The sequence below is a fragment of the Manis javanica genome, chromosome 5 (assembly GCF_040802235.1).
Source record: "Manis javanica isolate MJ-LG chromosome 5, MJ_LKY, whole genome shotgun sequence".
Classification (NCBI taxonomy): Eukaryota; Metazoa; Chordata; class Mammalia; order Pholidota; family Manidae; genus Manis; species Manis javanica.
This window is the reverse complement of record NC_133160.1, coordinates 29,528,298-29,549,427: the sequence shown is the minus strand read 5'-3', so window position 1 is coordinate 29,549,427 and position 21,130 is coordinate 29,528,298. Positions and strand designations below refer to the sequence as shown.

The following is a 21,130-nucleotide window of genomic DNA, read 5'->3' as shown; positions in this document are numbered from 1 at the left end:
GTTTTTAAGGAGACACTAGGTTTCTTATCAGGTTTCCAGACTATTTTGCAGAGTTAGCATAAGAAATTTACTGCTTTGATTCTTTCTTAGAATAACAGTTTATTTGGATTGGGAGCATATCAATCAAGGCTGCTTGTCTTGCTTTCAGGGTGAGCTGAGTTATTGTCTGCTTGTTAAATAGTAAATTATGAATCTTACTTTTTAACTTCTTATCTTTAAGATGGAATCCTTCCTGCCCTTCACTATGTTGTTTACAGCTTGGCCTGCCTGTTATATTAATTGCCCAGGTTATATGTTCCTTGATTAGGGGCTGGAAGAGGAAAAGCAGCATCTCGGTAAAGTTAAATTAAACTGGGCTTTTTAGCACACTAAAGTGAATTTTACAATAGCCTCATTTAATTGATACAAACAAGACATGGGCTATGCTGAGTTATTGTCTTATTTGGAAGATGTTCAAACTTTCCAGGCTAAGTTACTCCTGGCTTTTTAGTTTTAACTAATCTTCACTGAAGAATGCTTATATTCCTAGTTTTATATTTTACTTTAGAGAATTAATGTGACTCTGTCTTTGCTTAATTGTTTAATACAGAGTTTTGGTAGGGGTCTTCTTCCAGAGGCCCTCACCCTGCTCTGACTACACCCACGGTCCCCGTCTCACCAAGGGAGCAGACGGCCTCTTCTTACCTTGGGTGGGCTCCACCTGCCTGAAAACGGGGCTTCAAGTATTAGGTGGGAAGCATTTTCTAAGTTCTTCACAGAAAAAGGGTAGGAAGGAAATGCACCCTGACCTCTAATGACTGGATCACCAGGGAGTCTTTCCAAGTGTCTCACCTTCCCTTCCAAAAAATTAGGTGAAACCCAATCAATAGACATTTTTATAGTAAAAAGAATATTCTTTAAGGAAATGCATTTTCTGGCAAAACTGCAGGACCTATTTTTATGCAAATGGTGGTACAGACAGGGAGGGGGCCTTGCACAGGAACACGGAAACAAGCCCCAGTGTCCAGTGGCTCCCTTAGATCCTTGCCTAGAGGTCAAAGAGTGATCATAGAAGGAATAAATGAGGGATCATAACTTCCCAACCCTCCAGGGCTTCTCTTTGCTGAGCAAAGGTCCCAAAGTGGAAGAGCAAAGAAGGGAAGGCAGGAGCCTGAAATGCCCTTCTCTGCACCCAGGTGGCAGGAGCCTCTGGGGGTGCCTCCTAGACACAGGCAGGAGAAAGGAGGCCAGCCCAGAGGCCACAGGGCAGGTGGTAGTACAGGCCCTGCCCCAGGTCAGGGGACACCCCAGCAGCTTGGCTACATCTCTACTCTTAAGGGAGTTCTGGAATGCTGACCACCCCAGACACCCTGGTGAGGCAGGTCAGCAGGCCGGCCTCACTGCCTGGTTACTCCTGCCTCAGCACAGGAGAGAGGGCCCCAGGGAGGGACCATGGACACAGCAGGGCCCCTGAAGAAGAGCCAGTCTCTGCTTCAGGAATTTTGCTGGGATCATCAGGTCCGGTGCTCTTGGCTGGAGGGGAGGCAGGTCCCACAGGAACCCTAAAGAAGCATTCCACAAATCCAAGACGGGCTGTGGACCAGCGCCCCCTTCAGAATGCCTCCTTTGCTTCAGCCGTCCAGCACCTGTCAGAGTGCCTGAGAACACAACTAAAATGCACCTAAGGGACGAAGGGGAACCACATCAGAGCCTAGCACAGTGACCTTCGCCCATCGGGTGCAGTTTCGGGAAGGGGGCCAAGGACACAGGTGACCCCAGAAAGTGGGAGTGGCGCATCACCTAGAGCTTAGCAGAGGATGCAAAATCCTCCAGTAACTTGACGTCATTGGGGAACGTCAGCCACGCCCCACCGTCAACCACCAGCACAGCGCCCGTCACGTAGGATGCCAAAGGGCTGGCCAGATAGAGTGCGCTGTGGGCGACCTCCGTCTTGTTCCCTAGCCTCCGCAGGGGGCTGGCCAGGACATCCATGCTTGTGCTGGCCTGGGAGCCACCTGGGAGGACAGCAGGACGCTCAGCCCCCATGAACTCCATGGCCCTCCACCCTCCCCTGCCCAGCTCCCTCCAAGCTACATCCGGGAATGTTGGGGGCAATAGCAGCATCCTAGGGGAGCAGGGGCAGGCCAGGTACAGGGCAGCACCACCACAACCAGCACAGGACTTTCTGACGTATGCCCTACCAAGATTCTAGAAGCTTCAGTGGGTGCCTCATCTTGTGCCTGGCTCACATCAAGGGCGGTGGCCCTGTAGCCTCTACCTCCAGGGAGCAGCTGCCCAAGTCCAGCTGACCATAGTCTCTCACGGATGTGCACTGACCAGGATTGGCCCTGACTTGGCTTGGGGACACTGCCAGCCCCATGGAGCAATGAAGACTTGGCACTTATCCCAGGCTTCAGCCCCGGGGAGCACCTGTGGGGGGCCCGAGCTCCCCGAAAGCCTTACCTAGCCGCCGGAACCCCTCTGTGCCACTGATGGGGCCTGGAGCAAGGCTGTTGACACGGATGTTCTGGGGACCCCACTCCACAGCCAAGTGCCTCGTCATCGCATCTGCACGGAAGGAAGGAAGGCATGAGGGAGAAGCTAGGCTGCTCTGCCTCCTGGGGGCACTTGGGTGCAAGTGGGGTCTCAGGGTTGGGGCCGGGCCTCTCCACTGCCCATCACTGGACTGAGCATCACACAGATACTGCAGGCCTCCTGGGACAGACAGGAGGGGGACTTGACAGGAACCCAGGCAGCAGACCAGGGGGGTGCCCATACCCACGGCAGCCTTGGCAGAGCCTGCGTGCACTTGGAGCACCTGCCCACGGGTACCCAGGGTCGCGGTGATGTTCACAATCACCCCACCGTGGTCCTGCAATACACAAAGCAGGCGATGAGCTGGCAGCGAGAGGAGGGGCAGCCGGCCCAGAGGACACGCACCCAGAAGAACTTCTCGTAAAGCACCCGAGACACATTGAAGGTGCCCAAGGCGTCGATGTCCATCACAGTCTTGAAGGCATTGAAGGACAACACGCTAGCAGGGCACAGGAAGTTTCCAGCCGCACCTGTAGGTGGAAGGAGACAGCAGATGGTGCCAGAGCCCTAGGTAGTTAGAGTCCAGGCTGGACAGGGAGAGACCCGGAAATTTGGACAAAATCCTGAATGACAGGAGCAGGGTGGATGTATTGGGTTGTGTCCCTCAAAAAGCTACGTTGAAGTCATTACACCTGGGACCTGCACATTTGACCTTATTAGGAAATGCAATCTTTGCAGATGTAATCAAGTTGAGATCATACTCTATTTAGGTGGGCCTAACGCCAAGGACAGGTGTCCTCAAACAAGAAGAGAGGATACAGACACACAGGGAGATGGCTGTGTGGGGGAGGAGGCAGAGGCTGGAGCGAGGCAACGCCAAGCCCAGGGGCGCCCAGGACACCAGCAGCACCAGAGGCTGAGAGGGGCCAAGACAGAATCCCCACTGGGTGCTTCACAGGAGTGCAGCCCTGCCAGCACTTGGTTTCAGGCTTCTGGCCTCCAGAACTGGGGAAACAATTTCTTGTTTTAAGCCCCACAGCTTGCCGTCCTTTGGCAGCCACAGGAAACTAATATACTGGAGATTTTAAGAAGGAATTTCAGCAAAAAGTGAACCTTAAATTAAGGACTATGGTTAACAATATGTGTCAATATTGGCTCACCAATTTATAAAAACCACAAGATGTTAACAATAAGGAACACTGGGAGTGGCGATTTGCAGAATTCTGTGTACTATCTGCTTGATTACTCCATAAATCTAAAACTGTACTAATAAAGTACAGTCTATTTCTTTTCTTTTTAAGGGGGAATTTCAAGACACTCTTGACTGTGATTCACCCCAGTTCACAGGGTCCAATTTGTGGGAGCTGCACTGACCCAGAAGGAGCATTTGGGCCAAGATAACATTCAGGAGCCTGGGACAGATATCTGGGGCCTCCACACAGGGAGGTCTGGTACTGCTAACCCCTCAGAACCCCCTGGCCTCACTCAACAGCCACTCACAGTTAACAAGGATGTCAATTTTCCCAAACTCCTTCAGTGCCTGGTCCACGGCAGCTGTGATGGCTGCTGGAACTCGGACATCCAGAGATAAAGGGAGGCACTGCTGGCCAGTGGCAGAGGCCAGCTTTCTGGCAGCCTAGAAGCCGGACAGGAAGAGACAGGTGGGCAATAGTGTTCTTGTCCTGGAAGAAAAGCCTTTCAGAGCCTGCTGAGGATGACGTGTCCAGGTTCTGCTGGGAAGCTGGACCCCACTCTGGGGATGCACAGCTGCCAAGTGGTGACTTCCAGGGGTCATAAGCCCTGGTAGGCATTTCCAAGACATCCCACACTCTCTCCCCTACCAACCTGCCCCAGGATCCCCGCTCTGCATCACCTCCCAGGCATTGGTCACTGGTCACAGGTTAATGGTACCCCAGCTGACTTTCAGTCCCTGCCCAGAAACCAGCTGTGGCAGCAGTGAGACTCTCCTCCCCATGGGTGGGACACACACGGACCACCTTATGAGCCTGGTGAGCTGCAACACTTCTCTTGGGGCTATAATAACACCCAGCATGAGGGCTTCTTCTCAGGACCCACTCATCCAAATTTTTTATAAGCCCAGATGTCCCTGGGAGACCACTTCCACTGAAGCTCCATATTTGGAAAGGAGCAGGCTTTGGTGTCAACATTCTCTGGGCCCCATAGCCACCCACAGACAGGGTGGGCACAGGAGAGACCCCTCACCATCGAAACTCTTGGAAGGCTTCTGCTGGCGATAACTGTATGGCAGCCGTGCCTGCAAAGCCAAAGGGCAGGTGCGAAGGACACATCAGGTGGGCTCCTGCCTGCTCTACCAGAACCCCCTCCCTCAAGGTTCCTGGGCTGAAGCACCAGCCCAGGGGTGAGGGCACAGCTGGCAGAGGGGACAGGCCCTGAGCAGGGTTGAGTGGCTGTGGCAGGTAGGGGTTCAGGTTTCTGGCCAGGCCTCTCTGGCACAGGTATCTCGGCCACACAGGGATGCAGGCCCTGTCCGAAACATCATGTGCACAGCATCAAAGCAGCCATGAGCCTAGGATTCAGGGTCCAGGCATCTGCATGGGGCCTGCTGGGTCTTCCTGGCTCAGCCCCACGTGTCCCTGACCTCCCCTGCCTTCGAGGTTGAAGTGAAGGAGAGCACCCCTTCTGAGGTTAGGGTGCATTCCCTGCCTCACCTCCTGACGCAGCCAGCCTCACAGTAACAATAGCAGCCATTACCTGCTAATCAGGCCCCATCTAATCCTGCAAATGACCTGAGCATGGCTGGCCATGAGCTCTGCTCATGCACAAAGCTGCCAACTTAGAAAATGGGTTCACCTGAATTGGCTGAATCCCAAAAGCTCATCCAGTGGGACTTACCTCTGGTATGAAAAGTGGGTGTCTGGGGTAAACTAGGGAGGGGCCCCAGTTGATCAAGAGGCCCCCTCTGTTCCAACCCAGCCTACCTCTGGGCCTCTCTCCCAGGTGAGTGTGTCTCCCAGTAAACACAGTGCTGACGTGAGCCTGAGGCCACAGAACTTGTGTCCCAACAGACAATGTGTCAAGGTCAACTTGTCCACCCTAATCCTGGCTCCAAGAGGGCCCACAGAGCCCTGCCCTACGGTGGGTGACCTCAACCTGGTGAACCCTCCCTCTTTGTACAAATGGGGGTGCTGAAGCCAGAGCCACACCAGCTGGACTAACCTCTAGGAGACCCCCTCCCCCAGGAGAGCGTCTGACCCCTCTCAAAGCGCTTAGAGGGTTCCCGCCGCCCACCAGCAAGTTTCCCAGGGATGGGGCAGGCGGGGGCAGGGGGCACAAGGCAGCGCTCACCGCATAAAAACCTCAGCAATCCGGAACCCGATCCCCGAGCCGCCGCCAGTGATGAAGGCCACTTTGTCCCTGCCAGAAAACCCAGGCGGCCCTTGAGAGGCCCGTTAACGCGGCCGGACGCGAGGTTTGACACTCTGACCTCTGGCCCCGGCGCTTGTTGACAAGGAAGTCGCAGGACTTTCGGAGAAGAGAACCTGAAACGCCGCCTGGCAGAGCCTGCGCTCTGCGGAGATTCCTAGGGACTACTTCAGTTCCTGAGCCTCTATTCGGGGACTTACAACGAGGCGATTCCCGCCCTACAGGCGCCCCGCACGCGCGCTCCCGCCCCGGCCCGGAGGGGACTACTGCTGGCCCCGGGCGCCTGCCGCCTCACCGAAGCAGGTCAGGGCAGAAGAGGTAGTGGTACTCGAGGAGGCAGTCGTCCTCCTCCACATCGGGCGGCGGCTGGGCCATGGCGCTAGGCAAGGGCGGACAGCGCGGGGAGAGCGACGGCCGACTCTCAGCCGCCAGGGCGAGAGTGCAGAGCCCCGGACGCCCCACCCCTCGCGGTCCTCCCTTCCCCGGACGCCCCGCCCTCCACGACCGCCCCGCCCCTCGCGGTCGCCCCTCCCCCGGAAGCCCCGCCCACCGCGGCCGCGCAGCCTGCTGGGACTTAGGGCCCTGCTCTGCGCGGCGGGCGCAAGCGCAGTGCCGTGGGCCTGTCCCCGCTGTGGATGCCGGTGAGAGGGCGCAGAGCTGTCCGCGTTCCCCCCGAGTCCTTCCGACAGGAGTGGGAGCCGGCGCCATGGTCGGAACCCGCTGTATGCGGCGGGCGCTGGGGCCCCGATATTCACTGAAAACGCCTGGTAGGGGGCGTGCAGCATTTAAATGCCCTTGCTCTCTGACACCGCCCTTCCCTGCTCCTTAGAGGGGAGACTAGAGCCGGGGAAGGCACAAGAAACAGGCTTTCTCTCACGTGGCCGGCCCCAAGGCCAGTTTCCAGAATGGCCCGCTTCGTGGCAGATGAGGAAAAATCAGGCACCTTATTTGTGCCATTACCTGGAGACACAGGTAGCAACCGAGGCAGTGAATCCAGGACCAGGGCATCCGGCGCCAGGATGTCAAAAAGCAGAGTGAGGACCAAGTTGGCCTCAGTAGGTGTGATGACGTGCAGTGTCCAGTACATGACAGTGACAACGAACATACCTGGGGCCCCGAGGGGAGGTGTGATGGGTTTAGTGTCAACGTGAAAACAGGTGGACAGTCAGCTCTGGTCAGCCTCAGCCATGAGACCACGAAGATGGGATGGTGCATGGTCACCAGGCTATGTGTCCCAGGGGGTGGTCTCAGCCCCCACCCATTCCTGCCAACCTCCAGTCCTGCCCAAGAAATGCAGCTCCTTTAGCAGGTCAGAGGAGTAAAGCAGGACATCTGCTCTGGGTCTCAGCTTGAATTCCCCCAGACTCCAGGCTGTAGGTCTCTGGCCCACTCCCATCTCATACATTCACCAGTTATCGATCCCCCACTGGTGTGTGAGAGGGTAAGCTCCATTTCTATTTCCAAACTGCTTACAACTTTGCATAAAGGCCTCCTCCCTCCTTCAGAGATGCAGGAACCATAATAAGCACTCCACTCCCATGCACAGCAGTGTTTTAATGCACTCTCCCTTTGGAGGAGAGATCACACTATCCACTTTTGGAGACACCCCAAAGGCCGACTGGCACTTCAGTACAAAAAGGATTTGGTCCAGTCTCTTGCTGGTTTGCAATATTAAAAGGCACATAAAGTTGTGAGCTCAACCCTCTGGGCTCGGGTGGGGCAGAAGATGGACTGGGAGGTGGTCTGGCACAGATGGGCGGAGTGTGGGTGTGTCGACAGAGGTAGTTGGTCCTGAGTGGATGCTTGGGGGGCCGAGGCAACCTGAACGCTCAGGCTGGGTAGATGCTGCCGTGGTGGCCTTCATATGCCCAGTCCACCAGCTCATTGCTCTGGAACCACAGCAGGATCTCCCACTTGGCCCTCTCCACAGAGTCACTGGCATGGATGACATTCCTGTGACAGGCAGCAGAGATAAGGTACAGGCTTCAATGTGTACCTTGGGAGTCCTGGGGATGGTCTGCTGATCTCCTGCTATGCAGGGGAACAAGCCCAGGGACCATGCAGAGGGGAAAAAGGAGTAGGGGAGCTGGAAAAACAGCTTCAGCCTGGCCTCAGCCGTTCACTCACAAACACATGGACCAGCCAGACTGTTTCTGGAAACCTCATTTTCCTACCAGTCATTCTTCACCAACCCCTCAAAGTATCTGGCATGATAGAGCCAGATAACAGATAATAATGTCAGAGCACACATAACACATGGGGAATGCTTTGTTATCTCCTGTGCAGTAAACTGCACAAGCAAACATTTCGATATCCCACTATCAAGTCTCTCCTGACTTCACCTGCACCCAGCAAGATGCCCAGGTCCTGTGGATCTGCCTAGGACCAATCTGCCACCCAAAACACAGGTCCTTCTCAACCCTAGTGAACTGGCCCAACAACTCCCAGTGGCTATGTGCAGGACTCCATACCTGCTGATGTGGACACTGAAGTTCTCCCTGGATGGTGCCAGGGGCAGCCTCAGCCAAGTCAGTGTGTCCTATCATGCCCTTGAGGTGCAGACCATGTTGGGGCCTTCCCAGACCTGCAGCACAAGATAAGGGAGGTTGGGAGAAATGGGGGTCACCAAGGGCTCAGCAGCTCTGGACCCAATCCAGGGCGCTCCTCCCCTTCCACTGCCCCCTGCCCCACTGTACCATGGCCACCATGGGGCCGGAGCTCATGTAGCTGATGAGGGCTGGGTAGAAGGGCTTCCTCTGTAGGTCATGGTAGTGCTCAGCAACAACACACTCTGGCACCTAAGTGGCATTGGGGGAAGGGGTGAGAGGAGCCCCTGTAGACGGAACCCCACTGAACACTAGGGCAGTTTGCAGATAACACCTACATGGGCTGGGCGCACCAGCCACAGAAGTACAGGGCAGACACCTACCCACCCCTCCCCTATGGCAACCAAGACACTCCTGACCCAGGAATGAGATGTGAAGGGCTGAGGTTCATGAGAAGCCCCCACCCCAGGCCCCTCAAGGACACACACAGGCTGAGAGCCCTGGTACCTGCAGCAACTTCATCCCCACCAGCCCGAAGACCCTCTGCTCAAAGCGCTGGATCATATCCCCAACGAGCCGCTGCTGCACCCCGTCTGGCTTCACTGCAACCAGGGTCCAGGAGGGCACTCCCTTAGAACAGGGCAGGGTTCAGGGTGCTGCCACCTCACCCTTTCACTTCTTCCCCAACCTGGGTTCCCCTACCAGGGCCTAATGGGCTTCAGAGGGTCTTCCTCTACCAGAGCAGCTCTGGAGGGGGAAATACTGGACCTGCAGCCAGGAACTGCTCAGCGGGGCACTGCCTACCAGGACAACCAGGGAATAGGTCCCCAGGGACTTGAACCTGGCTCCTCCCAGGCAGTGACAGAAGCTGCCCCTGATGGAGTCAGTGTCCCTGAGATGGCAGAGCCTAGAGGCCTGTGAAGGCCTAGCCCAGCTCAGTGGCCACCTGGAGGCCTAGAGGTACTGCACCAGAAGGAGAGCACAACTCTTGGCCTCGCTTTTGACTCCTGTCCTTTGGGGTCATGGCGCAGGCACTGTCCAAACCCCAGCCTGCCACATGAGGGGGGACCCAGAGCTCTTCTGCGTCTGAGATGAAGAAATGGCAGGGAACCAGGGAGAAGTGTGCACTTTTGCCCCCAGGTGGGCCACAGGCACCAGGACAAGGGGACCTGGGCACTGAGGAGGAAGGTGGAAGGGTTCCTGTCTGCAGGTGGGGAAATGCTTCTCCCCACACCCTCGTGGCCAGGGGCGGCCAGGCAGGAACTCTCCACTGCTGTGAGGTTGCAAGGCCCAAGGACAGCTCAGACCCCTGCCCCAGCCTTCCTCCTGGCCAGGGGACACTGCCAGTGAGACAGGAAGCCTCACCACCTCCCACAGCCCCAGGCCAGTTGCAGAGTTTTGCTGACCTGCCCTGGGTCCAGGGTCAGATGTGCTTGTGAGGAGCCCAGACCCTGGGTGTCCTGCAAAGTCCTGCAACGAGGGAGAACAGGACTCAGGGAGAAATGAATAGATGTGGAGGGGGGACATCTGTAGATGCCGCTTCCAACCCCAGGTGGAAAATTAACCATAACGTGTGCTGGACCTGGAAAGCGTACAGTGGGTACCCACTACAGCCCTTCAGGGCTGAAAAAGACACACCCTGCCCCGGCTTGTTCCCCCAAAACCCAGTGCCTCACGCCACCCTAACCTGCTGCCCTCCTGGTGTCTCCCGTGCCCTCGCTTTCAGGAAGCAGCAGGGACGAGGGCCTGGGCATGGTGGGCCCATTCCGACCTAGAGAAGCGTCCCAGGCCCACGGCTCTGGGGGGACTGCCCATCCGCCAGAGCCCAGGTCCGCTCACCACGCGTGCGGCCACCAGGCCTCCAGCTTCCCTGTCCCGAGGAGGCCTGGCGGGGCGGTCAGCAGCGCGGAGAGTGTGCGAGCCAGCGGGAACCCAGGCCTCCCCGCGAGTCAGCTGGCGGCGGGTTCGGACGGCCCACGGCCGACCGGCCGCACGTGCGCCCCCGCTCACCGCCAGCCCCGCGCCGCGCTCTCTCCCCTGAGTTGGGGCGCGCGAGCAGGTCCGGGGCCCCACGGCCCAACAGCAGACCTCGCGGCGCGGCGCGCCCCGCGAGGCTGCCCACGGCCCTGCGCACGCGGGACGGCGGAGGTGGGGGGCGGGGGCGGGGGCGGGGGCGGGCGGGGAGGGGCTGCAGGAGGGTGTTGAGGGGCAGGCAGAAGGAGGGTGTTCGTGGAACGGAACGGAAGAGGCCCATGAAGGCCCCCTGTTGTACGGTTCCAACTTCATGACACTCTGGAAAGGGCAAAACTGTGAAGACAGTAAAAGGTCAGTGGTTGGGGTTGGGCAGGGCGAACAGGTGGAGCACAGAGGACTTCACGGCCGTGAAGCTTCTCTCTGTGATGCTATAATGGTGGATCACTGTCTTTCCACCTTTGTCAAAATCCGAATGTACACCAGGAGTGAACCCTGATGGAAACTGTGGACTTAGACAAAAAAATAGGTCAGTATAGGCCCGTGGATGGGTGTGGGATGTCGATAGTGGAGGAGGCTGTGTTTTGGGGGGCCAGAGAGTATACAGGAATTCTCTGAACTTACTGCTCAGTTTTGGTATGAACTCAAAACATTTCTAAAAAATAAAATCTGTTAAAAACACACACCCACAGACCATGAAGAAGGAAAAAAGACAAGTCACAGAATGGGCAATAATGTTTCCACACCAAAAACCTATACAAGTCTTGTGTCCTATTACCAGAAATCCAAGACTAAAAGACCAGTGGACCCAACAGCACAGCAGACACATACTCAGAGATTCACTTCGCCAAAGAGGAAATCCAAATGGCCAGTAAACACATGCAAAGGTGCTCAGCCCCAAGAGCAATCAGAGAAATACAAATAAAGCCACAGTAAAAATCTCGTCTGAAAATTCCAAGTGTTAGTGAAAATGGGGACCCTGGAAACTCATACACTGCTAGTGAGAATGTCAACTCACAAAACCTGCTCTGGTAAGCAGTTTGGAATTATTGAAATATCAGAAAGACAACCTACAAAAACAGAAGCAAATATTTGCAAATTACATATCTGATACGGGTCTTGTATGAAGAATTTAAGAATCTTACAACTCAAAACACAGAACAACCCAATTCACAACCTTGCATGCACCCCTCCCCTTGAGTGTGGGCCGAACCTACTGACTACTACTAACGCTAGTATACAGCAGAAGCCACGGGATGTCACTTTCACGATCTGCTTACCAAAGACCAGCTGCTTCTGCTTCTTTCTCCCTCCTCCTCCCTCTCCCTCTTCTTCTTCCTCTCCCTCTCTCTGCCCTGGAACCTTCCCTCTAGGAGAAGCCAGCTGCCATGTTGTGGGTAGCCCCATGCATGGGATGTCCACATGGCAAGGACTGAAGTCTCTGTACAACAGCCATGAGGACCTGAGGTCTGCAAATAGCCACATATGTGAGTTCAGAAGCGCTTGAAAAAAATATTCCCTCTTCAGTAATTGGATGTAGTGCTCTAAACATAATTAGTTCAGGGTGGTTAAGATTATTGTTCAAATATTCTATCTTATTTTCTTCTCTAGTTTGTTCCATCAACTGCTGTGAGGTTGTCAAAATCTCCTATCCCAATTGTGTGGAAGTAACTCGTTCTTTTTTATCTGTCAGTTTTTCTTCATGTACTTTGAAACTCTTTTATTAGGTGGATACACATTTTTTCCTCCTTATGAATTTACTCTTACTGTTATTAAATATTTTTATTTATTTTTGGGTAATATCTTTGTTTTGAAATCTACCTTATCTAATAGAAAGATAAGCACTCCAGTTTCTCATGCTTATTTCATGATATTTCTTTGTCTATCCATTTACTTTCAACTCATCTGTGTCTTTATACTTGAAATGAATCATTTCTAGACAATTGAGTCTTGCTCTTTTTTTTAAATCCAGTCTTACAATCTCTGCCTTTTAATCAGAGTATTTAGTCCATTAATTTTTTGTTGTTATCATTAATCTACAATTACATAAAGAACATTATGTTTACTAGGGTCCCCCCTTCACCAAGTCCCCCACACACACCCCATTACAGTCACTGTTCATCAGCGTAGTAAGATGTTGTAGAATCACTACTTGTCTTCTCTGTGTTGCACAGCCCACCCCATGCCCCCACACACATTATACATGCTAATCATAATACCCCCTTTCTTTTTCCCTGCCCTTATTCCTCCCTTCCCTCCCATTCTCCCCAGTCCCTTTCCCTTTGGTAACTGTTAGTCCATTCTTGGGTTCTGTGATTCTGCTGCTGTTTTGTTCCTTCTGTGTTTCTTTGTTCTTATACTCCACATATGAGTGAAATCATTTAGTATTTGTCTTTCTCCGCCTGGCTTATTTCACTGAGCATAATACCCTCTAGCTCCATCCATGTTGCTGCAAATGGTAGGATTTGTTTTCTTCTTATGGCTGAATAATATTCCATTGTGTATATGTACCCCATCTTCTTTATCCATTCATCTATTGATGGACATTTAGGTTGCTTCCATTTCTTGGCTATTGTAAATAGTGCTGCTATAAACATAGGGGTGCATCTGTCTTTTTCAAACTGAGCTGCTGCATTCTTAGGGTAAATTCCTAGAAGTGGAATTCCTGGGTCAAATGGTATTTCTATTTTGAGCATTTTGAGGAACCTCCATACTGCTTTCCACAATGGTTGAACTAATTTACATTCCCACCAGCAGTGTAGGAGGGTTCCCGTTTCTCCACAACCTCACCAACATTTGTTGTTGTCTGTCTTTTGGATGGTGGCGATCTTTACTGGTGTGAGGTGATATCTCATTGTGGTTTTAATTTGCATTTCTCTGATAACTAGCGATGTGGAGCATCTTTTCATGTGTCTGTTGGCCATCTGAATTTCTTCTTTGGAGAACTGTCTGTTCAGCTCCTCTGCCCATTTTTTAATTGGATTATTTGCTTTTTGTTTGTTGAGGTGCATGAGCTCTTTATATATTTTGGATGTCAAGCCTTTATCGGATCTGTCATTTGTGAATATATTCTCCCATACTGTAGGGTTCATTTTTGTTCTCTTGATGGTGTCCTTTGCTGTATTTAGTCCATTAATATTTAATGTAATTGATATGGTTGGATTTACACCTTCTATTTTACTCTTGGTTTTCTGTTTGCCCCCTCTGATTTGTATTCTTTTCCCCCTTTCCTGACCTCTTTTGGATTAAATGAATGTCTTAAAATTCCATTTTAATTTGTATATACTGCAGCACTATTTTTATACTGATCACTCTAGGGATTGTAATTACATCTCTAACTTTTCACAGACTATTTAGAATTAATAATGTATCACTTCATGTAAAATGCAGAAATATTGCAACCATATAGATCCATTCTGTCCTTCCCCCATCCTGTATGCTGTAATTATCCTTCTGTTATAATTATTTTATCCCAAACCTCCTACATGTAAATGTACATAAATGTTTCTATACTCTTTATTCCTTCCTGAAGATCTGAATTTTCATCTGGTATAATTATCCTTAACTTGGAGAGCACCCATTAACATATTATCTTTTTTTTAGCCACCTTATTGAGGTACTATTGACATACAAAAAGCTAAACATATTTAATGTGTACAACTTGATGGGTTTGGAAATAAGTATATAACTATCGCAACAATCTATGACATAAACATACCCATCACCTACAAGTTTCCTCCTGCCCTCTTTGCTGTGTGTGCTTGTTAAGAAGGCTTAATATTCTGAACATTTATGGGACTTTTTAAATGTATTTTTCTGAATCATTCACCAATCTGTACATCTTACAAAGTGATAAATTGTCTTATCTCCCCAAATAGGCTGAATTCCAGGAGTGAAGCTCAAGTAATAGGAAATCAATAAATATAAACATAATAAATATTCTCAGTGTATCTTTAAAAAAAAAGGATGATGCTTATATTGCAAAAGAATAGTCAGTACAAACTGTCTGGAGAGTGACAAGACAATGGATTTAACAAAAAAAATGTTCAAAACAACCATTATAAATATGTTCACAGAATTAAAAGAAAGCATGATTGCACATATACAGTAAGATACATGATTGACAATTTATATCAATAAAAAGATAGAAATTATGGGGAAAAAGGAAGGCTTAATATAAGACTTATCCTCTTAGCATTTCTTGTCATCCAGATCCGCTGGCAACACCCTGTTGTTTTCTTTTATCTGAAAATGTCTTTATCTTCATTCTTAAAGGATATTTTTGCTGGACATAGAATTATGGGTTAACAGTTTGTTCCTTCAGCACTTTTTTAAATTAAAGTATTGTTAATATACAATATTATGTTGGTTTCAAAAGTACATCACAGTGGCTCAACAGTCCCCATGATCAACCTGTATTGTGATTGCGAATTATTGTGTCCTTTTCTCCCCTTCCTCTCACACGGATCCCAACCCCTCCCCCTTGGTAACCACTACCACTTCTCCATGTCTGTGAGTCTAATGCTGTTTTGTTCCTTCTGTTTTGCTTTGTTTGTATACTCCCCAAGTAAGTGAAATCATATGGTAGTTGTCTTTCTCCGCCCGGCTTATTTCACTGAGCATGATACCCCTAGATCCATCCATGTGGTTGCAAATGGCAGGAGTTCTTTTCTTTTTATGGCTGAATAATATTCCATTGTGTATATGTACCATCTCTTCTTTATCCATTCATCTATCGATGGGCACTTAGATTGCTTCCATATCTTGGCTATTGCAAATAGTGCAGCAATAAACATAGGGGTGCATATATCTTTCGAATCAGGAATCTTGTTTTCTTCGGGTAAATTCCTAGGAGTGGAATTCCTTGGTCAAATGGTATTTCTACTTTTAGTTTCTCGAGGAACCTCCATACTGCTTTCCACAGTGGTTGCACCAATTTGCATTTCCACCAACAGTGTAGAAGGGTTCCCCTTTCTCCACATCCTCGCCAGCATTTGTTGTTTCTTGTCTTTTGAATAGTGGCCATTCTAACTGGTGTGAGGTGATTGATATCTCATTGTGGTTTTGATTTGCATTTCCTCGATGATTAGTGATGTAGAGCATCTTTTCATGTGCTTGTTGGCTATTTGCATTTCTTCTTTGGAGAACTGTGTGTTCAGGTCCTTTGCCAATTTCTTAATTGGGTTATTTGGTTTTAGGTGATGAGGCATAAAAGTTCTTTATATATTTTGGATGTTTTCTTTCAGCACTTTAAAGACATTCCACTGTCTTCTGGCTCTGTTGTTTCTGATAAGAAGTCATAAGTGTTTCAAAGTGTTGTTCCCTTGAATATCATTTTTCTCTGGCTGATTTCAATATTTTTCTCTTTAAGTTTGGTTTTCAGTAGTTGACTATGATGTGCCTAGCTGTGGCTTTCTTTGTATCAAATCTTATTGAATGATAAATGAATGTCTCTCACAAACTTTAAGAAATTTTGGATATTATTTCTTCACATTTTTTTCTGCTCCTTTCTTTCCTATCCTCTCAGGACCCCAATTTTACACATTAGACCCCTTTTTACCCCTTTGTGGGTCACTGCAGGAAGGGGCCAGGTGGGCAGGAGAAGGGGGGAGGAGGGGTGCTGGATGAACTTCTCCCCATCTGCCAGCCCAGATAATCTGGTGAGGGTCACCAAGGGAAGCCCTCAACCAGAGTGCAGCTCTTGGGGCCTCCTGCCCTGGCAACCACCTTCTGACCCTATCACCCTCTGGATCTGCCTCAGGAACTTCTCTGGCCACCATGATCCAGTGTGGCCAGACCTCACGCCAGGCTCCTGTAGGCCAAGCCATCGTACCCTTTGTCTTTTGGCTCACGAGTGCCCAGCACCCAGGACAGGAAGCATTCATTTGCCCAGAAATAATATAGATTAAATAAGAACCACATGCTGAACTTTAAAAATAATCTCCTTCCTATGCTACCCAGAGAGGGGTCTATACAGCACTGTTTTGGGTTTCCATTGTAACTTAAAGGGAAACTTTCACAATGTCCAGAGGATATCCTGCAAAGGAAGGAGGAGAATGTTCTCAAATTCCCTGCAGGAGGAACCCACTTAGGTGGCACCAACTGGGATTTCCAATGGAATAGCCCGCCCATGATGGGAAAGATGATGGTGTCCACGTCATAACTCTGAAGAGAACCTAGGAGGAGGTGCTGCTAGCGCATGCCACCGCTGCCACTGCAAACCTGGCTCGGGAAGGTGTGCGGTGTCCTCTGTCTGTCCAGCAGCTCCCTGGTGGCTGGAGGTGCTCAGCTCCCCACTGGGAACTGGTCTGCTGTTCCCAGGCTCAGGCCACTGAATGGGGAGGAACAACCCCTGAGTGGTCTTAACGCTGTTCTTCCACAGACCCCTTCAACAACACGGAAGTAAGGCTGATGGAAAAATAAACTGTGTCTTAAAGTTGTGTCCATTAAAAAAACTTAACCTTTCTTTACATATAATTCTAAGACTGTCTACTTTCTACTTTTTCGGTTGGAAGATGATCTTTCCTTTATGAAATGATAATAGATAGTATTTGGACTTAAAAAAACTTTGTTTTGGTAAAATAAGATTCAGAAACCCTATGTTGTTCCCAAAACTTCCAACTTCCTATGAAACCCAGGTGTCTTTTCTAGTTTTCCAGCTAATGCTTTTCTAGTTTATGCTGACAAGCTGGGGCACTGGGACAAAGAGGAAGAGTGACTGTCTGTACCCCCAACCCCCACTGGACCTCATAGGGTGCAACCTAGCTCCTCCTTCAGGAACCCTGCAGTGGGGTGGGGTGAGGAGAGGCTAGGAGCAGGCAGAGAGAGGGGCTGCTTCTGGCCTGAGGCCTTCAGAGGGCCTTGCACCTGGGAAGCACTGGGAGGAGGGGCCCAGGGTGGGTCATGGAGGACAGGCAGGGTGGGAGGGAGCAGCCAGGGTGTCTGGGGCCTCAGTCGCTCCTGCAGTATGTACAGGGCTGAGCACAGCCATTAGCTGGAAGGTAAGCAGTGGGAGCCAGATGCCAACTGGCCCTAGGGTGGTGGAGCCATTTCCCTATGGTAACCAGGAAGGGAGGAAGAAAGACAGGAAGATGAGCAAGCCCAGAGGCAGCCAGGAGAGCAAGGGCTGTTGGGGGGAGAGGGAGCTGCCGAGGCCTTCTTTCTCCACTCGTGGGTCCAGAGGCTTTGAAGGTGCCTCTAAAATCCAAGTGCTGCAGTTCAGCCTCTGATTATTTGGATAAAATTCCACTATAGTGGGTTTTGTTTGTTTTTGCTAACTTTAAAATTTTTGTCCAAAGCAAACAATGATGTTCACTATGGCCAGGCACAGACAATCTGGGAGAAATGTTTCTTGCCATCTGTTGGTCCATCTTCTCTGGGTGGGGGGCAGCAGTCCACTGGGCCTCACACACAGAGCTAGTGAAAGGATCATTCGCCCCATGATCCCAAGCACATAAGCCGGTGAGAATTATGCCTGGGCTTGCCTGGGGCTTGAATAAAGTCTCTTGCATGGGCTCATATCTCCTGAGTCACTCTGGGTAAGGAGGGTCGGTGAGATACCCTTTCAGGGCTGAGAGTAGGGGTGGGGGAATTGATAAGGGCCTGGCTATACCTGTTTGAGTTTTTTAAACCTACCAATAAGAATGAGACAAATGTAAAAGAAAGATATAACGGGGTTAGGCGATGTCCGGGGAAGACTGTGAACCCTGTAGTACTCAGCCAATGAGGAACCAGGGGAGGGACTCACGCCAATAAATTATTGGCACCAAACTCCCCAGGTGTGCCTGCCCACCAGACACCCGATCTTGCAAGATCATCATTAAAGCCTTGTTCCGCCATTCTCTTTGTCTCCATGTCCACTTATTGAATTTGGACCAGTGAGTGTGTTTCTCACAATTTGGCGGCTCATCCAGGATCTTCTTGCCTGTGCGAGGTGGAGGCCCAAGCGGAGTGGGAAGACGCGTCCCGCCTGGCTTTGGGCGGCCCGCTGTGTCTGGGCATCTCACCTTCGCACAAAAGCCGAGGGGAGACCCGAGACTTGTGCAGAGACAGCGTGACCAACGCAGGGGAGAAAAATGCAGGCACCGTCGCAACCAGGCAACCTTGTGCATGAGCCAAGGTGGGAAAATTGGGCTATAAGTACTGCCTTGGTGGTTGGGCATTTTTCAGAGGTCGAGTGTGTGTGGCTGAGAAGTGTAATCTCGGGGTGCGTGCAAGAAACTTCCATTATGGGGGGTTGAGTACACAGGGACCTCTTGAAGGAAGGGAAATACAAATTCTAGGCCTAGGGAAGCAGAGAAAGGGAACCAGATGAGCTCCCTTGGAATTCCCCCAGATAGCCTGCTGGGGTGAAGGTTATGGTACTGGGGGGACGCCTCCTGTACTGGGTTAAGGACAAACAGAAGATGATCAGATTTTGCTGTTTTGTCTGGATTAAAGTTAGATTAGATGAAAACTGGCTGTGCCAGGTTTGAGTTATTTTTTTGATGGTAATAAAGCCTCCAGTTCACCCGAGGAATCTGTTGGTTACCAAGGGCACTTCCCCTATTTCCCCTCAACACCAGGGAAGGTAAAGCTAGGGAGGAGGAAATACAAGAGACCTCCCAGGACAAGCCCTGGTGTTGGGAGAGCGTTGTGTGTCTTCCTCGCTCCCTTTCCCCTCCACAGCTGCAGCGGAGAGTTGAGAGGTGGGGACACGGTGGTGAAGCGGAGTGAAAGTTTTGTTTGGAGTTACTCCTGGAGAGAGAAAGTGAGGCTTCCTCAGGAGGGAGGGGCACCCTGGGAGGTTGGAGAAAGAAAGTTTTAAGTTAAAAGGTTGTGCACTTTGAGGGTTCTGGTGGCCTCGGAGAGAGGAGCGCCCCAGGAGTTGGGGGTTCCCTTTTTAAGGATTCTTTAGGACTGTGGCCGGCACCTGGAGGTGTAGACTTGTTAGGTGGTCTCAAGTATCTTTGATGAGACATTATATTTCTTATCAATCCTCTGGGTAATTCTGCAAAATTAGCTTAACACAAGAAATTTACTGCTTTTAGTCCCCTCCCAGGATGGCAGCTTCCTGGTTTGGGAGCATATCAGGACTGGCTGCCCTTCTTCCAAGGGGGGCAGAGTTATTGTCTGTTTGCTAATGAGTAAGTTGAGAGTCTTGCTTCTTGATCTCCTGGGTATTAAAATGCAATCTTTGGGATGAATTCCTTCCTGCCTTTTGCTATGTTGTTTATGGCTGCACCTGCATGCTAAATTGATTTCCTGGGTTGCAGACTATTTGGGGTCAGAAAGAAAAAAAATAGCACATAGGTAAAGTTAAAAAAAAAAAAGGCTGGGCCTGTATGATTAACATAATAAAGACAGGCTATGCTGAGGTACCCTCCCTTTATCTGAGGAATATTCAAACATTTCAAGCCAAGTTCCTCCTTTTTGAGCTTTAATTAATTAACTCTGGGTCTTTTTAGTGGACTTTCCTGGCCTTTTTCTCTTTCCACCCCATCATATCTCATATCAACAGGCATTCAGAGGTTGAAAGAAGTATGGCTTTAGTGCATTTGCATCTTTTCTCAGGCTTGGAGAGAAATTCATCTCCATATCAATGGGTAATTACCTGGGAAACAGCGGGCTTCTCTGTACCTGAGAGGTGAGGGGGAGGGCTGGTTTTTGGCTGATGCTGGAGCCTGAAAGAAACAGCCCCAGAATGCAGCTTGTGAGTAGTAAATAGATTTTAAACTTTATTTCTCCCTTTGACTGATTTCAGTTTTTAGAGGTATTTTGCCCCAGGATTTCCTCTCCCTGGACTTAACAATGTAAGAAGGACTTAGAGTTTCCCCTTGCCTTCTGGGGAGTCCACCAGGAATCCCAAGATGTTTCCATTGAGAGAGGTCCCACTAGGACAAGGGGAAATTTGTTAATGCTCCCCTCATGGGTACTGAGGTGAGAAATTTTAAGCATTGCTAGAAGATCCCCTTGGCCTAGTGGGCCAACTAAATCAATTCCTGGGACCTAATGTATATACTTAGGTTGAACTGATGTCCATCATGAATATCCTATTCCCTGGTGGTGAGAGGGGGGTGATCAGGATAGCTGCTGTGTCCATTTGGGAACAAAAACACCCACTGGGCCAGGGTGTCCAGTCAGCAGAACAAAAGTTCCCAAATGTAGGTCCTAGGTGGGATAATAATAATAATCTAGGGGATAGAATTAAAATTCAGGATCTTCGAGGGCTAATTATAAAGGGAATTAGGGAATCGGCCCCAAGATCTCAAAATATTTCTAAGGTGTTTGAAGTCCAATGGGAAAAGGAAGAAACCCCAACTGCATTTTCAGAGACTCAGGGACCGGATGAGAAAATATTCAGAACTTGACCCAGAAGCTCAGGTAGGACAGGATCTTTTAAAAGTCAAATTTGTAACCAAAAATTGACCAGATATATCTAAGAAATTACAGAATTTAGGTGGATGGAATGAAAAACTTAGAGAAGAATTACCGAGAGAAGCTCAAAAAGTATTAGAAGAGAGGCTAGAAGCTTGTAGTTCAAATTGTTAGAGGGAAAACCAAACCCTCTCCAATGGACCCAGTGGAACTGCAAATTCTAGAGGAATTGAAAGCAATCTTTAGTCAGCACCCCAGTCCTGGCACTCCCATCTTTAGAGAAGCTGTTTCACTGGTTTGTTACTGTTGAACAAGATTCCCTGTAGGGGTTTTGACCC

At 50.2% G+C, this 21,130-nt stretch overlaps 2 protein-coding genes across 5 annotated transcripts; both read right to left on the bottom strand.

Moving 5' to 3' along the window:
- Positions 1-861: 861 nt before the first annotated feature.
- On the bottom strand, positions 862-6,719 carry DECR2 (2,4-dienoyl-CoA reductase 2). 4 transcript variants are annotated; one of them, XM_017641676.3, is made up of 9 exons: positions 6,215-6,391; positions 5,842-5,910; positions 4,738-4,789; positions 4,015-4,150; positions 2,944-3,044; positions 2,758-2,851; positions 2,443-2,547; positions 1,780-1,994; positions 862-1,660 (listed from the first exon to the last, which is right to left on the bottom strand). In XM_017641676.3, exons 1-8 carry the CDS (start codon positions 6,292-6,294, stop codon positions 1,780-1,782), a joined length of 852 nt encoding a protein of 283 aa, XP_017497165.2. In that variant the 5' UTR covers positions 6,295-6,391; the 3' UTR covers positions 862-1,660. The 4 variants fall into 4 exon arrangements, with proteins under 4 accessions (XP_017497165.2, XP_017497164.2, XP_036873374.1 ...); XM_017641675.3 differs by having other exon boundaries at positions 2,920-3,044; positions 6,215-6,390; XM_037017479.2 differs by lacking the exons at positions 4,015-4,150; positions 4,738-4,789 and having other exon boundaries at positions 2,920-3,044; positions 6,215-6,719.
- A 785-nt stretch (positions 6,720-7,504) lies between these two features.
- LOC108384589 (nucleoside diphosphate kinase, mitochondrial-like) lies at positions 7,505-10,584 on the bottom strand. The gene is given in 7 exon segments (XM_073236881.1): positions 7,505-7,872; positions 8,391-8,410; positions 8,412-8,467; positions 8,470-8,503; positions 8,616-8,717; positions 8,973-9,095; positions 10,305-10,584. Coding segments are annotated over 6 exon segments (393 nt in total). The 5' UTR covers positions 9,030-9,095; positions 10,305-10,584; the 3' UTR covers positions 7,505-7,748.
- Between the last annotated feature and the right edge of the window lie 10,546 nt (positions 10,585-21,130).